General features: G+C 38.7%; 1 protein-coding gene across 2 annotated transcripts in view; it reads right to left on the bottom strand.

The window, feature by feature from the left end:
* Positions 1-18,287, bottom strand: part of CPED1 (cadherin like and PC-esterase domain containing 1) — a 146,444-nt gene that overhangs the window by 86,683 nt on the left and 41,474 nt on the right. For both annotated transcript variants that reach the window (XM_083859454.1, XM_083859455.1), the window contains exons 6-7: positions 12,615-12,771; positions 10,947-11,115 (exon numbers count right to left, since the gene is read on the bottom strand). In XM_083859454.1, the coding sequence (XP_083715580.1) occupies positions 10,947-11,115; positions 12,615-12,771 (326 nt within the window). The remainder of the gene's footprint in view (positions 1-10,946; positions 11,116-12,614; positions 12,772-18,287) is intronic.

Raw genomic sequence — 18,287 nt, 5'->3', positions numbered from 1 at the left:
GTGCTTGGTCACCCTCAAAGTAAAAGTGTTTCCTGATGCTCAGAAGGAACATGCCATGTTTCAATTTGTGCCCATGGCCTCCTGTTCTGCAACTAGGCACCACTGAAAAGGGACTTTGTCTTCTTTACAGCCTCCCTTCAGCTATTCATACACTTTGATGACATCCCTCTGCCCCCTGAGAAGCTTCTTCAGACTAAACAGGCCCAGCTCTTTCAGCATTTCCTCATATAAGGAATACTGCAGTCTCTTAATCACCTTTTTGTCCCTCCTCCCTGGACTTTCTCCACATCTCTCTTGTACTGGAGAGTCTAGAACTGGACAGAGTACTGCAGGTGTGGCACAAGGGCAGACTGCTGGTTGATGGTCAACTAGGTGTCCTGCACCCTTTCCTGCAAGCTGTTTTCCAGCCACTGGCCTCCAGCACATGCTGGCACCTGAGGCTCTCTCTTCCCAGGTGCAGGACTTTGCACTTCCCCATGTTGAATTGCATGAGGTCTTTGTCAGCCCTTATCTCCAGTCTGCTGAGGTCCTTCTGGGTGGCAGGATGATCTTCTGCTGTATCAGCCACTCCTCCTAGTTTTCTGTCATGAACAAACTTGCTGAGTATACACTCTGCCCAATCATCCAGACATTTAACAAAGATGTTGAACAGGCATAGACTCAGTAAGGGTCTCTCATCCAAACAATGCTAGTTCCTGGTGATGTGCTATGATACATTCACTGTGCTGACACTAGAACGTACAGCATGCTTCTCTCTAGTCCACAGAATTTTCTAGTTTTGGACTCTCCCCTTGTGAGCATGAATACTTTCAAGAACACTGGTCTTCACTGGCACAGAGGAATGGCTTTCAGTTTCTTCAGGCAGCATCCTGCAGTTAAATGTAATAAGCACTTTTCAATTTCCCTTTTAAAAAATACTGTAACATTGCTTACAGCCAGCCATGGGAGATACTTGAAAATGCAGCTGACATTAATCCTCCTTTGCTTTTTGCTCTCTACGATTTCACTAACTCCATCCAGTTCTGCTGGTAAATAACTGAAGGGTAGGAAAAGAGTTTGGCCTCCTGTTCTTATCACCTCTTTTTATTGTTACAAGTTTAACTGACTAAAAGAATTGTGACCCATGCACAGATCTGTGCTGAAGGTTTATAGTGCCTGGGACTTTTTTTCATCTTTTTAGTAAAGCTATTTGAAATGTCAGTATGGAAAAAATGGCAACAATATATATGGCTGAAGTTATAAAATTAAACTTCTGACTGCAGGAAATGGTGAAGCAAAGGCTAAACATATAGCCTCAACTCTGTTCTTTGGATATTTGCATGATCTGAAATCTTGAATTAAATCACACTGTATTTCTATATTGTAGCATGTTTGCTATGTCTACTGCAGTCCCATGAGCCTATTGGGCAAAGGAGCCCTGAACACATTATTTAGAGATTATCCAGCTCCTCACATCACACTCTATTTCATCTCCAATGCACACTGAGAAAGAGGCCTTGTTTCCCAAAGTCTAAGACCACCAAAGGTGTGTTTCTCCCACAGAGAAAGATCAAGAAAGAAGTCCCACATTTTTCAAATCAGTTCTGATTCAGATTCATCTCCAAGTGAAGTTGTTCCACTTCAGTTCCTTGTTCAGGACAAAATCAATTAATTAAACTGTTCATGTCAATAAAGAAAAAAGTTAAAATGAAGGCTCCTTTCACCAAGGTGGTTAGTTCCTTGTTCAGGACAAACACAATTAAACTGTTCATGTGAAATAAAGAAAAAAATGAAAATGAAGGCCCATCTCACCAAGGTGGTTCTTCAGATGAATTTTGTACTTATTTCCATCATCTTTGCCAGATTCTGCACATAACTTAGAACCCCACTACTCTGGCTTGCACCTTTTCTCTAACTTCCTAAATCTCCAGTGGGTATTGAAGGACTAAGTGAGATGTGCTATTGTGCTGCACAGGCAACATAAGGAGTGGAAGAGCTTTATAAGGAGAGATGGAGATTACTGGAAGGAAGCACAAGACCACCATTAGCTCATTTCCTCCCTCACCATCAATCATTTCCCAAGCACTTTAACGCAAAGGATACATAACGCATACATTTCTAGTAACAATTGATGAAGACAGGCTGGCTTGTCCTACTGGTACTCAGAGCATGCTGCTGGCTATAATAGTCAACTGTTGCCATTAGAACAGGCATTAAAATAAAACTGGCGTCTCCAAGAAACTGCATTTTAGTTACAGCTCTCCTTAGCCAGCCTAGAAAGGAAACATTGCTCAACAGGCTCTCATTAGAGAATATCAGGTTTTACATCAATGTTTATTCTAAGCCAATGGCTGAAAATAAATATTTAGTCAGGCTGGTTCGGGACCAATAGAGATGAGATGAATACTTCAGGTTAAATTTCAATTCATTAAAATCCTATTTAAACAAGTTCAGGTTAGATTTGACTCCAGCAGATTCCACAGGATTTACAGCAACAGATAAGAAAAATTTAAAGTGTATGGATTAAGGGCGATAATGTGAAAATCTGCAGCAACTTCAAGTTCTTCTGAGTGAATAAAAGTATATAAATATATACTGTGTTCAACTGCAAAATACTAAAGAGCTCGAGGTTTCTTCAAGTGACCACCACCGATGCTAATCCTCTTGCTTTCAGAGGAAACAGACTGCCTGTCCAGCAAAATGCACCCTCATCATTGATAGAGTGTGATTAACAGAAGCATCAAACAATTTAAAGAAGATAGAGTAGGAAATTCTGCTGCTAATTACAGGAACCTATTCTTGGAGAAAGCTGACCTCTGGCTGGCTAATTTTTAAGCAGAGGAATAGGGTTTAAATTTTAGTAGGCTGTAAGACTAGATGCAGACATGCACATTTATTTTATACAATTACACTATTACATACAGAATTGCAAGACTTCTCAGAAGCTTGAAGGTGTTCATCCAAATGCTGAAGTCATACACTTGGAGGTATGTTCCAAATATTTATGTAATGACTTACAGAAGTGTGCAAATGCAGTCAAGTTACATGGATCAAGTACACATTTTCTGTAAAGGCAAAATGAACTAGAAATACTCTTTAGATTAATTTAAACTCCTTGACCTTTCACTTCCCAATAACAACTTCTTGCTTTAGGAAAAGTCATTGGAAAAAAAAAGGCAAACTCAATTTTAATTTTATGATGCTTTTTTTTACCCATCCAGATTTTAAAATTAGTCATTAAAATTAGCCTTATAATCTCAATTGCATAGATCCCTCTGGCTCCTCAAAAATACACTGAATCATCAAATGAAGGTCTGACACATTGAAAAATGCAATTTAATTGACAAAGGAGTTCTGATTTGCAGACTTCATACAGAGAGACATGGAGCCTGAAGAAGAGTGGAAGAGTGGCACTCACTGGGCTGAATATTATGATGACTGTAATAATTCCCTCAAGATTTTCCTTGGGCAATTTTTTTTGCCAATTAATTTCTCAGGAGAGCTGTTGCAGCAGCCTGGGACAGTTACCTGAATGAGGATTGCCCTGAGTAAGAGTATAAAACCGAACTACAGTGATCATTCTGAGATTGCCTTCTAGCTCAATTTTAAACAATCTTGCCTCCTGATGAAACAAACAAGAAAGATTTTCCTTAACTAACATTGGGAATGGCCATAAATGCAAACTTAGACCACCTTTCTTTACTGACTGCACTGATTAGCTCTCAGTTGATTGTAACAGGTGTTCAGAGACACAGGTCACATGAAGAGAATTCACTCAGGTGCCAATATTGTAGAGGGATCCCAGACTACAAGGCTTATGTCTTTGTACAAGTTAAATGTCTAGGTTCCCTTTACACCTCACTGCAGAACACAGATGCTTGAAGAGCATAATTTATGCCATCCTAAAGTAGATTGTCTCAAAACAATGACATTAATTGCAATCTAGAATTGTTTGGTTCCCCTGGGGAATCCAAGTGGGTCACTGAAGAGAGGAGCTCTCTCACTGCAGTGCTCATACAGCCTGCCCCACGGACACCACCTGTGTGCCTGGAATATGCAAAACTTTCTAAGATGATGTTTGACCAAACTTACCATGATAAAGAGGAATGTGACCATCAGCAAGGTTAAACAGTAACCAGGAAATTATAAAGTGACTTTTGAAACAAAGAAGTATTCAGCTTGGGAAATAATAGAAAAGAAGCATGAAAATTTGCAGCAGGGGAGAGACTCAAGGTGGAGAAAGCAGCAGACAAAACCTGGTCATGCACTGGCACAAATCAGGCTGCTGGCACCATAGCTTCTGCCTAGACTACAAGGAATACTGGAATGTAAGGATGGGCACAGGTCCTGCATGGGTACATGTGGAAAGGGCACCCACATAGCAGGGCCCCCCACTTCTCCAAGCAGAGGTGCACAAAAGAAGGGAAGCTGCATCCCAGGAGAGCAGGACTGTGGCTGTAACCTGTACTGCCTGTGAGATAAAGGCTGGATAAACATGGGTGAATGAGCAGATGCCACTAGAGTTTCAGAGAGTATTTAAAGAAGGATGTTTAGAAATGAGCAATGAAGTGTTTTAAGTGTCTGGTATCATGATTAATCTCTTCTGTTATTGAAATTGATAGAAGGTATATTATAATTACTGGCTGCCAGTTGATTGTATATCATCAGTTAGACACTTCTGGGTTTGGTTAAGCAATGTGAACTCCTACGTTTTTTCCTGTAACAGTAACTCCTCTTTGGAGGCACAGATGAGCTCTGAACCTACCTCAGAGGCAAGGAGGTAGAAGAAAAGAGACCACTGCTGTGTAATTCAATGCAATTTTCGAGTTTTACATTTTGGGATTTAGAACATCCTACTTTACAGTATTTGTAATATTTGTATTATAATGAACTGAATTTGAAAGACCTTGCTGGTTCCTAGTAGTAGCCTTCAAAATGACATGGCAGATAAAGTTATCAGGATAAGAGTTGAAAGTAAGGTTTACATCTGAGGGGTGAAAGCATGACCTTTGGTTTCAAGAAATTACCCTTTCTGAAGCAGCAAAGGGCATCCTCTCCAGATTGTTCTGCCATGTACTGGAGCTGTTGCACTCTTTCTGATCAGCTGGATATTCAGGCTCTCAAGGTCTTACAGTAATTGCTTCTTCTTGAAAATAGCTTGAATAATTCAATAAATCTCTAAAAAACTTTCAACATAGGCTCTATCCTTTCAGTTCAATTTTGTACATTCATTCTTCTTACTGGATCTATCTTTGGTGGAATTTCTTCACCAGGTCCAAATACTTTTGGGCATAAATAGTTGTACATAGGTATAAAAAATACTGGTTTACACAGAGACAATAATCTCCTTGATTATATTTATGGTAGTATATAAATATCTAAAATGTCTGCAAAATGAAAACTAATTCTACACAGAAGGCCAGGAAGAAGCATACTTAGAAATGAAGCTATTTCCAATATTTTCTGCTAGCACAGGTGGACCTTTCCACTGATCAGAGCATATAGAAATAGACAAAGGCCATGTAATGGGAGAAAAATGTACCCATGAACCATGTACGAATGGTTCCAGAATAAAACATCAAGAAAACAGTTCAGTAATTTGTCATAATTTTATTGCATTAGCTTCAGGTAGCTCTGCTTATTCCACTCCGTATTTATTGTTATGATGTGCCCTTTCTCTGCAGCTCTAACGTGGCACTCGATGAAAGGGAAAATCACATTAGTGTCCAACTATTTTTTATAGTAAATTTCTCACTTCTGCATATATTTTTCATTACATAAGATTTTTAAAAAGATGATATTAAATTGTCCAGGAAAAAAATTGTTCACAAAGAAACCCAACATCTTGTCCCTTAACACTTTCATAACTTAATTACATAGAGAAGAAAAAGCCATCTCAGAAAGGTTTCTTTTCTCTAAAGTTTCTTGCTGTTAAGAGTAAGTCTAAAAGCTAAAAGCCACTGACCAGCTTCAGCAACCATGAAATTAGGCCTTTTGACTGAGACTGAAGTAAGAATGGTTTCCCAACTCAGCCCTGACTTCTTAGAGGGAAAGTAAAGGAGATTTATTAACAGTATTTCTCACAGGTTACTGTGAGGGAAAAAAAAAAGCATATCGTCTTGACTAAGGGAAGCTGGATTTCAAAAAAAGGAAAGATGAGAAGGATCAGGATAATAGGAAACAGGTCTAGGAAAGCTGGAAGACACAGAAGGGCATGCTTAAAGAGCTGACTGGATTGAACAGGCAAAGCAAGAAGATATGTGAACTAGAAAAACACCAGAGTGCTAAGGACCAGGATAATAGTGTAAAAAATTATGATATATCCACACCTTGTAGAGGACAATCAGTGTCAAGCTTGATCTTAGCTAAATAAGGATGTTCAGAATGAGAAAAGCAGAAAGAGAACTCCAGAAAGAATTTTATTTGTGCACCGCATGACAAGTCGACACAGATGAAAAAAACAAAGAAGGATTTCTTATTCTTTCTTTTAAGGCAAGAATTAAGGATATGAAATCGATTCATACTTGACTTTGCTAAAGTTTTAAAGCAAATCCTCTTTTGCAAGCAATACGTAAATAATCTGTACAGTATCATTGCTCAAAGACATTGCTAAGACCAAAAGTATTCATGAATTTAAAAATCTAGTAGAGATGCTCTAGTAGAGCATGCATAAAAGTCCATTGGAGTTTATTAAACATGAAGACATATATTCCACTTCCATTTTTGTGTTTCTAACCCTACAGGCTACCAGAAATAGATATAGTCTGCCTAAGGACCACTACCACTTTATGTTTGTCGTTTTACACAGTTTCATGATGCTCTCTTGACTACCACAAATGGAGTTTCAGACTAAGCATGTCTTTGATCTCCCCTAGTCCAGATAGACTTCCATTCTTATATCAGTGAAAAGAGAAATTTTAGATACCATGAGGAAAGAAAACAGAGATGGCTTTTATATTATGCTCAGTCATCCAGAAAGAACAGCATTATAGGATTCTAGCAGAACCTAATGAACAAATTTAATTTTAGTTCCACATAACCCTGCAATCTAAGTGATTCAGGATTTATGGTCATTTTTCTTGTGTGTTTGCTCCTAGGAGTGACAGGGCAACGATATGAAATTAAAACAGAAAAACAAACAAATAAACGTAAAACAAAGGAAAAAAAAATCCCAAGCCTTTCCGCTGTTTGCAAGTATTTTTTTTATCAGTATGTACGTTTGCATTCTATCTCACTTTAAATACATATGGCTAATACTTCAAGGAGTACCAAAGCTGGCCACTTGAGGGCAATACTGCAACTTAATTTCCACAACACCGGACCGCCAGACCAACACGTCAGATAAAAAGATGGATTTCCTGTAACGGCGAGGGTCCACTTTTATTTGTATGTATGTTAAGTAGGAAAAAAAAAATTCTTTATTTGGAAACAAGTTTCCAAATGCTTAATACACAAAAAGAGTTTAAGTGACAGTTATAGTGACTCACACCACAGCAAGCTTAACAGCAAGCTGCTTTAATAAATTATATTTACTGCACTTCACAACCGGAAAATTACTTAAGAACAGAGTTCCATCTGAGCACATCAAGGGTTATGCAAGAACACCAGTCAAGGAATTCAAGTCCAGGAGGTACCTGTCTATTTTGGATGAGCAAAAGGATGATGAGCCATAGCAGGGGCCATGGGAAGTTGCTGACAGCACAGCCTTCCCTGATGATGCAGGATGTGATACTTCTGTCTACAAAAGTGCATCCCTTCATAAAACACTAGAGTCAGGTTGGGAAAGGTTAATGGCAGGGCAAAGGAAGCAGTTCACAGTGTGTTAAGCCTTGAAATAATTAATCATAAATTACTGGTTTGCACACTGGCTTCTATAAAAGAGATAATTACTCAGAGCTCAGCATTCTTCTCAATACACATACATAATGTCGATTAACACAAAAGGAATTATTGCATACATTGAGAGAGACCCCTTAATTGGTACAGCATGCAAAATACAAAGTTTCTATTTTATTAATAATTTTTCAACACACAGATGGTCTAAACAAGCAGTTTCCAACTCTCCTCAAAGAAATAGGGCTATTACACAAGCCTCATATCTAAACATCTGTGTGGCAGAAAGCCATTCTCTCCTCTGCATCTCTTGCATCTTCCCATGCTGGGACCAAATCTGAAGTCGCACTTTTGTTACCCCTTGACTGCACATAAAATCCTCAAGCCAGCTCAGGTTTTACCTTCTTTTGCTTTCTGAAATGAAGTACTATAATATGTATAATCCAGAGAAAACCTGGCAGCTGGTGAGCAAAACACACTTGAACTCTTCCTGAACTGCCATTTGACCAATGCTTATTCAAGGAATCATTCTGATGCCATGCCACTATGACTATAAAAAGAAAATATGCATTGCAAAAATCATTTACAATAGTTTACTAACAAAAAGGCAGTGGGGAATGTAGTATTATTTAATGAAACTCCTGGTTTTTCACTACACAGTTTCTCTCAATCATTGATATCATATAGCTACCCTATCTCCGGGTTTTTTTTAAAATCTCTCTTTCATATATCCCACATTACATGTTGTAATTATACTGGTATGAGAAAAAATTTCCTGACCACAGGTCTATACACACTGAGGAGGTCTCTAAATTATAGTATAACATTACTGAAAGCAGATAATCAAAATGATTCTCATCTCTGCATTAAAAAAAAAAAAAAAAAAAAAAAAAAAAAAAAAAAAAAAAAATCAGTCAGTTGTGGAAAAACACTGGCAAATTTTTCCAGACCAAAGTCTCCCTTATAGGCATCTTCAGGGTCCCTGATGGGTATTCTGTTAATCAGTGGAAAAACAGGTCTTGAAAATTCTGTCTGTATAGATTATTGACATGTTGAAGCTTCAAAACGTGGCAAATTCCATCCTACACGATAGAGCTGGGAGGAACTTGGAGCTTAGGAGCTTTCAGGACCAGGCTCCTTGGCTGGTACAAGCATGCATTGCTCCACTGGTACTTTGGGAGAGATGACTCTCCTGGAATTGTATGTCGCAATGGCATGTGATGGAGGGCTCCATGAAGTTTTTGACAAAGTTGGCAAAATCTCTTAACAAAGGATATCAGTGTTTGAATTCATACCTTCTCCCAAGTATTTTCTGCTGGGTGACCTGCCTGTTGCCTCTGCCTCAAGCCCAGACCCTCTATATGATTTTTCCAGTAGTTCTTTCTAGCCACTCTATGAATTCCCAGTGTCTCCATTCTCCTGGAAGATCCCTGTCCCCTTTACAGGGCACACTGTGCTGAGAGGCAGCCTTACACACACCATTTTCCATAATTTTTAAATTTGTATTTCAATATCTACATCACTAAAAATGTGCTTTCTTTCACAAATGGTGCCTATCTTTTGTGTATTTTTCACAATTTTGTTGAGTTTGTCTGAACCCATGGAAGGCATAACACCACAACAGCAGTAAACAGATTGGAACCACTGTAGAAGCACTGCTACTTCCATCTATCACTTTTATTGCTTCTTCAGCTGCCAAAGTGCTCTGTAAATGGTGGCTGGCACCCTGTTCAGCAGACTTCCCTCAGTGGGAATTGTTTTTCAGAGCCATATCACAATTATTAATGACTGCTAGCCTTTAAAGTAGTCCCTACTTCAGCTGCAACAGTGATGCTGCTGGATACTGTGCTATTTTAATAAACATAAACCAAAACTGTATCCCAGGGTTTGAAAGCAAGTGACCATTACTCTTCATAAATGTAAATGGAGGAAAATACATGGCAAAGTAATATATCTCCATGAGCTTCCATAGCTTAAGTGGAGGGGGGGGGTGGGGGGGTGGGGGGCAGGAGCGGGAAGAGAGAAGTAGATTCAGCTCACCTAATTTTGGCAATTCAGAATTTGGCATGTTCTCTAAGAATATCATAGCCCATAGAAAGAAGCAAACACTTTCACCAGGAAACTCATTCCAAAACTGGTGTCTAAATTAAGTGGGATGATTTGTTCTCTAGAGGTGTCTGTTTCTCCAATGACTAGAATTAGATAATGAGCTTAAACTAGGCACACCACTTGGTGAGAGATAAAATTGTAGAATATACCAAATGGCTGATATCATCAACAGTGCTGACAGTGACACCACAACATCCAGACTGATCCAAAGTCATGACCTGCTCCCACTCCAAGAAGGCCACATGGGCAAAGCACACCCATCCCTTAACAGCTGCTGCAGGAGCTGATCTATGTGACTTCAATAAATCACTGTCACATTGGGACCATAATTCTCCAAAAGGGAAGAAGCGATGGCATAGGTGTAGCTGCTTCACAAAGAGCTGATGTGTTACAAGCACAGTCCTCTGCTAGAAGGAAAAAGGAATGGGAAGGCATATTTTCAAATCCATGGGCCTGGTGAGCAAGCAAGATGTGGAGAGAGATGGGTGTCTTCATACACTTGGAGATGTCCAGAATAAGGCACATATGAAACATCCTGAATAAAATTGAGACTATGGGGGAACCACTCTAACCATGGTATACTTTCTTCCCCTTATTTAGAAGTGCCCTGACCCTCCTCTAGTCTATTTCACTGCACCTAAAAAGAAATCTGAACAAACTGTTTTAAATATTTAGTTACCCTTTTGACAACACTATCAATATCCCAGCAAAAGTTGCTACTGCATGGCAGCACCTACATTGCTGTGCTTTAGAGAAAACTCTAACCTTGCAACAGCTGTAAAATGTCACCAATAAAAATGGGCTTGGAGACATGCAAATCCCAGGCCTCCAGTGCACAGGGCAATGCCTTCCTGCTTCATGAAGCAAACCCCACTTGTTCTGAGAAATGAAAACTACATTAGAAGAATATTCACTGTAGGCTGTAGGCTGCTAATATAGAAGGGGTAAAAGAGAGGAAAGATATTCTCTAGTTTTCTATGTATTTTGCCTGAAAGATGGAAAACTGAGGAAATTAAATGCTTTACCTTTATGGTAAAATGCTTCTTCTTGGGTGGATGCCAGACAGTGGTGGTTGAATGAATAAATGCCCGCAGAGGTGTTAAGGATGTCACAAGCACATATGCTTTGATGATTACAGAAAGGTCTTGAGCTTTAAGGATTTCCTTGTGGTCTGATGTAGTTGATACTTGATTCCTGGAAAGCAATAAGAATATGTAGCATTAATACAATTCTTTTGCAAATGAGCTATAAGAAAATAGTGAAATAGTGAAATTAGGGGAAATAGAAAATTAGCCCTTTTTCTCCCAAGTTAAGCAACACAGTAGGTTAAATAAAGTAGTCTGGAACAAAGCTTTACATTGAGTCATTTTACCAATTTCAGCATTTTTAACTCTTAGTTTCAAACTCAGGAAGCAACTATATTTGGAGGGAGTGATGTTTGAGAGTACGTATGGGTAACTGTATTGTGGGAGTATTTAAATGTTATAAATCCAGGATATTCAGAGTGAAAGATTAAATCAAGATTAAATTAAGCATTAAAGAAATCCAGGTATCTTAAATAACAGAAATACATAGTCAAAGTATCCTATTTAATGCTGATTTGTAGTGATTCAGAAGAGCAACCCCACCCAACCCTATGGAAAGACTGCACTACTGTTAGCACTTTCTTCTGTAATAAAGGGATAGAAACATGTGGTGCTGCATACTTCCCCAAATGAAAGCCATATACAATCATTCCAAATATTATGAAAGACTAGGATACCTAGATATAGGTAATATCCATAATAAATCAGTTAAATCTAAGAATTCTGCTCTCAACTTTGTTTAAGAAGTGACACAGCTCTCTATAAACTGGCCTACAGCTCCCATAGTACACACAAAGAGAGTCAGCTTTAGAAACAGAACAGACAAAATGCAAACCCAAGAAAAACCTGTTATTTAAAAGCTCATTACTTGGGGAAATCTGAGCTATACTTGTGCATATTCACAATGGTGTTAATAATCTGTCTGTTAAAATATCTGAGTATCAATTTACCTCATAGAGAATTCAATGGGAAGATGACTATAGAAATTATGGGTCTCTAAGTCTGATTACTGGTAAAAGACAAGGGGCTCTTCTTCCATTTCTGTGTAATTTTTGGCAATATGTGGCCTTTCCAGACCTCAATTTTGCTATCTGTCAAGTAAGTCTAATAACACCTATCTTAAAGAGAACTTTTTCTTCCCTCTGCAAAATAGCAGGTCCTCAGAACATAAAATTTGGGAAATAGTGTGCTGTAAGAAACAGCACTTGATCAACAGACAAATTATCAAGTACTTCTTGGTTCTTCACCTTAAGGGAGGATCCCTGTGCAAAGCACTACATATGTGTGTCTGTAATAGGGGCAAAGGAGGGATAGGAGCAGGAAACAGCTCAGCCACCATGAGACGTAAAGGTTATGGGGTGTCTCTAGGTCTGTATTATCTGTTGAGGTGTTTCAATGCCTCCACATAAAGACTTAGACGTTTATACCCAAAACATGTGCAAACTAATATAGAAACAATCTGCAAATATGAGATGCAACGCATCCAAGTGCTCCATCTGCTGTGCTCCTCCAAATGTTCCTCTTTTGCTGTATTCTGCATCCTTGACTCCCAAATAACTGTGTGCTGAAGCACTGGCAGTTTCTGAGGGTGGGTTATCATTAACTTACAGCTTTGTGATCACACTCTGCTTCCACCAGTGCTGCAGATGGGAGGCACGTGCCTGCTCAGTGATTGTGCTGCCCTGGGACACATTTCTTGTAGTGCTGACCCTTGACAGTCCAGGCTGACCAGAACAGTCTGGGGTGACAAGTGGGAGCTGCAGGTCTGAAAAATACCAAGGTGATGAGAAAGGAAGTCAGCAGAGCCTTGAAAGCAGGAGTGGACTTCTGCTGCTAAGGATTAAATGTATAAAACACAGTAGACAGAGAGGGGCTACTGACATCAGATGAAAATGTAAAATAACAAATGCTGAAACGATAAACCTTTTTGGATCTGCTAGCAAAGAGTTTCACCCTCACCAAGCACCCTTTTCCAGCTGCAAGCTGCAGGCTGAAAGGCTTAGCTGCAAGTCCCACTTTAGATGTGAGTGCAGCAATACTGCATACCAAAAGCATCCCCATTTTCCTTCTAGAAAAAATTGAAATAGTTAATTTCCAAATATAGAATACCAAAACTTAGTTTCTCATGGAGGACTAATTGCAATTAATGGGGATAAGAAATTTCTTTGACTAAGGACCAAGTGACTTTGCCACCGTAATAACACAGCTCAATAAATAAGCACATATCCTCGTTTCTATGTTCACCATTAAGGCTACAATTTGCAGGTACTGAAAGCTATGGGAGTATTTGTTCTGCCACCAAACACAGTAGGAACAGGACTGATGTATCACAGTTCTCAAGTTTATTAAGGAATGTGACTATTAATAGTAATCAAAATATTGTGATGTGAGATCAGTCAAGGGGTGGCATGTATTTTCTGCTTTTACTTTGCTTGACATAAAAGGCACAAAGCCCTCATGTTGTGTCATTATTTCATGTAGGGTAGTTTTCATTAACTCTAACACACCTCATATTTCAAGTTCTTAAGTAATGGTCAGGAAAAAATCAAGCTGTTCAAATTATTCCCAAACTGTATTACTTTTCTTTTTAATGACATATTCCATTGTGCTGTGTCATGAATATATTTGTAGAGCTTCTTTTCTAAAGCATGCACTCACCACTTTGGTACATGAAATGAAAAATAAAACTGAAGTTGTGTTCCTGCTGATGAGCTGTAAACATTTAAAGAAACATTTAAAGAAAAAACTATTCATTTTCCCAGAGAGCCTATTAAAATGACATTGTGATTGTATTTACTGGCCATTCATCAGATCAGCTCGTCTCAACCTTCCAGTCTCAACTGGGATCTAGAATTAATCTGGTCCTCTGCCTTACATGCACCGTTTAGCAGGATTAAAGGCTCTAATAATCAAAACCAGGCAGTAATTTAATAGAACACATCATGCTTAAATTATATTTACACTGACATCTTTCTGTTGTGTTATGCATTATAACCAATTTCAACTTTACAAGTGACTACCTGTTTTTTGATGATACAGTGACAAAAGCAGACTGCTCTGCCTACTTGTGACAACAGGAGAAAGACAATAAACTGCCATTGAGTAATTTCTTTAGCAAACTTGCTTCTGAATATGTGTAAGAACCAGATCTGCAAAATCATGTTGTATTTTTTTCCCATATCTGTCTTGATGTAAGACACAAAGGCATTTTACTATGGCAATTTGTACCTTGAAGATAGGCAGTGGCATTTCACCATGGCAATTAGTAATGGTCCCATGTAACTACTCCTATGCATCACTTTAGCTATTTAAAAGAAAGTAATCATTTTACTGAAAATAAGAATATGGCAAAGAAGGGCTGTACAGACCATTACTCAAGAGAAAGCAATGTGTCTTTTCCTTTTAAAAACATGTTTCTAATTGTGTTGCTAAAGCAACAAGTAACAATTCACAAGACAGAGTTTCAAAATAATGAGATGAGGTTTGTGTACCTGTATTTATTCCTCTTAAATGAGAGTTTTAGCTGTTTTAGGGAAAGAAAAAGATTACTTTGACATTAATTCATTTATTACTACCTAGTGGACCATTTCTTGGAGCTGGATATAACGAAATAAAACAAATGGGTAGGGACAGATGAAAAACGCCACTGTCCTGGAATTCTCAAACTACTGGGTAGAAGATCCTTAGTATTGCCCTAAGTCATTGCAAAATGTCACAAAAAACCAAAAAAACAACCTTAACCAACCCCCCCCTCCAAAAAAGCAAAAAAACCACCCCAAACTAACCCACAAAAAAACCCCACCAAAAAAACCTCACCAAAAAACCCAACCAACCAACCAACCAACCAAGCAAAAAAAAAAAAAAAACAAACAAAACAAAACAAAACAAAACAAAAAAAAAACCAAAAAAACCCCCAAAAAAAACCATGACCAATCAAACAAAAAAAAAAAAAAAAAAATCACCTGCCATGTTAAACAAATTTCAGGGTGCTGATAATTAGTATTGAAAACTAAAAAGGGCAATGCTCATAAATTATGCCTCTTCTATAGAGCATCCTGTTTATATGGTGCCTTACACCCCTTTAATTTGTTTTGTGTTGGCATCTCCTGGGAGACAGCCCATCACAAGTGGGCTCTAAGAAGTGAGACTGTCACTAGGTGCTTACTCCTTTGAGATGACGCAGAGCATGTACACCATCAGGCAGAGTTAAGAGGGAGTGACAGTCCCTCACTTCGGTAAACCCACTCCTAGTAATCAATGAACAAAATTATCATAATAATAAAGAAACATCAGTAGTGTTGAACTGAGCACACTCAGCTGCATCTGTTCTCATGGCAACTCTTCACCTGCTCCTGCACTCAAAAGCAGTAACAGTGTTTATTAGAGCTGTGTATTTGTTAATCAACTTTATCATCAATGAAAATTAGCCTGCAGTGCCTTTACTGTTTGCAGTAATTGCCATGTTTTTCCATCTTGAAATCACTCTACAAGCTGTTGTTAATTAAGCAGTCCTCTTGAAGTATGTAAACAACATCAACATTTTATAGTGGAAGAGGTGAAGCAGGCTCAGCAGTTGTGTCAGGCAGCTTGGGAAACCAAGTTAGAAGAGTTGCACCATCCTAATACCATGTCCAGACTACATCCCCTCTTTCAAAAATTCAAATCTTATTATTTGTAATTTGTAAACTGTAATTTTTGTAGGAGACTCTAAAGATCAAAGGGAAAAAAATAAACAAAAGAAGATTATTTTTCATTTTACACTGGCTATGCATTAATGGAAATGTTACACAAAGTGCCCTTTTTCCTGAGGAGCAGCTGCAGGCTTGGCTACAAGTACTTTTTGCTCCTGCCACTTTTGATGCTCCAGTGTAAAGCAAAGGACCTATGGTTGGATACATCTTTCACTTTGAAAAAACACAAAGCTTTATTTCCTTGAAATTCTGGCTTGAAGAAGGTTTCTGATGCTGACATCTCTGGAATGGTACTATTGAAAACACTGTCAACATCACTGCTTTACTGCTTCCTAGGGTGTTCACTGTGAGGCCATGCTGATACGTAAGGAGGCCACTATATGTTCTCACCTGAATTCACACATTAACCACAGCAGCAGGTAACACACAGACCTGAGACATAAGAACAGCTGCATGGCATATGCAAAGAGGAGATATAAAATCCACCAAAGCAAGTCAACACCTCTAGATCAAAAAAAAAAAAAAATTAAACACCTCTTTGTCACATGAACTGGTGGCAGATAGTGTTCTGTACTGCAATCTCTCAAAATACAACAGTCAGATCAGTTGATAGTGACAACTGATACCTAATGCAGTGGCCTCACTGACATTTAATGAGGCCTTTCAAGTGTTTTACACAGCTATGACTTCTTGCTCCTTCTCCCCCCATCTCCAGCTCACAAGTTATTTACTTGTCTTTGGTTCAGAGTTCTGAAGTGTAACACGAGATATCCAATAAACAATAGCTGATTTAAGAGTTACAACGTGTGGCTGAGCAAAAGGTTTACCAATAGCTAGAAGTACATTTGGACAAATTAAGAATTCCTGGAACAAAGCCAGGCTGCAGCCACCTGGTTTGGTGGTAAATGGAACACTTGGGTTAACATGAACATCTGGTGATCTGCAAAGGCAAGGAATTCAGCAGGAGAACACCCTATTGGTGGAACTAAGTCACGTTTGGCTGAAAGAAAAAGAAACAGAGGATGAATGAGAATGTGTCCTCTTCTTTATCTTTCCTTCTATAGTATCCTTTGATGTTAGAAGGAAGGTTATGATACCGGTTTTTTAGTTAATTTCTTACTTTGTATAAGATCAAATAGACTACATTTTACAGACTTCAAACATGGAGCAAGGAACAATTAAGACTACTGACTGTGAGGAAAAGGTAATTTTGTTTCTCAAGTGCCCATCAAATGTCAGATCCGTTTCAAACATTTCAAGAGTTATTGAGTCACCTTGGGAGCTCCTAGGTGTTTAATGAAGCCCAAAGCTAGAGATGGAATGAAACATAACAGAAGTGCTGGGCTCTGTTTTGAGCCCAGCACATTGTATATTTCTTTCATAAAATGAAACTGTAAACTCAGCACATTTGTACTGATCAATCTGTACTGACTGCTTTTCTTTTTAGCAGGAAAAACATTGCTTTAGAACCTCAAAGTACATTGCTGCTGAAACTGTACAGCAGCCTTTCCAGCTGCATAGAACCCTTATGAATGTCTTCCTAGATTTTCATAGTCTGTTTCTAGTAGAAGCCTCAATTCTCTGACATGAAAAAGTAATGTCTTGTCGTTTTTCAGCAGTTTCTTACAGTACAATATCCAGGAACTACTGATAACAGGTCCTCTCTGTCAGCCTTTCAGGTTTGCATTCCAACAGGGCACCTCAGCAAGTTAGAACTCCATATTGCATTCTGTTCTAGGATCATCCATTTTCCTTACTGGTGTGGGCTGCTGAAGCACAAAAAGCTCACATGTGATACAGACCAGGCAAGCCATATTGCTACAACCTCGTCCTCTTACAGAATTTACAGTTGGGCAATTTTCCAGCCTCTGTAGGTTGGAAAGGTGTGTTTAACAGCTGCTAAGATTGCTCCACATCAGGAAATGACTAAAAAGATTTAACAGATTCTTAGGCAGACTTCTGAGTCCTCCAGGACAAGGAATTTTGATCAAAATAAAGCCTAGTAATATTTGGCTCAATCAGGTACAGCAACACGCTCTGAGCTGCATAACTGTGAAAGCAATGAGAATTGAAAGTGCAATTTTTTTCCATTTTTCAGTGTTGATCTTGGAGGATGGATGATTTCACTTGAACTACTGCCACTACATGCCTTGAGACTTGTCACAGAAAGCAGATCTATACATTCAATTGCCTCCTGTTACCTATTTGATTTTTGGATGAAAATACTGAAACTAAGACTAGTAATGTACTGTGGCTTACACTTACACCCTGAGGTTGCTAAAGAAGGAGAGAGAACCTTTAGCACTCAGTTTTATAACCTATGCATTTAGAAAAGTGTGGCTATGAAACTCAGAGTAGATGATGAATATTCGAAGGAAACTAGAAACAGTAGAGGCAATCCTGGCCTGTCACCCTGATCTTTTTCAGCCTTCTGATGTTTGCATTTTTGTAGTGGAGCTTCTCACAGACTTTTAGGTAAACAAAAGTGATGTTTACATACCTCTCTCGAGGAGGAACAATTGATGCACTTTTAGCTTGACCAGTGGGGTCGGAGAGGTGGCAACCTTGTCCTCCAATCCCTGGTCATTGT

Source organism: Zosterops lateralis (assembly GCF_965231275.1).
Source record: "Zosterops lateralis genome assembly, chromosome: 4".
Lineage (NCBI taxonomy): Eukaryota > Metazoa > Chordata > Aves > Passeriformes > Zosteropidae > Zosterops > Zosterops lateralis.
The sequence above is the reverse complement of the archived record's forward strand: the minus strand, read 5'-3'. Positions and strand labels throughout refer to the sequence as shown.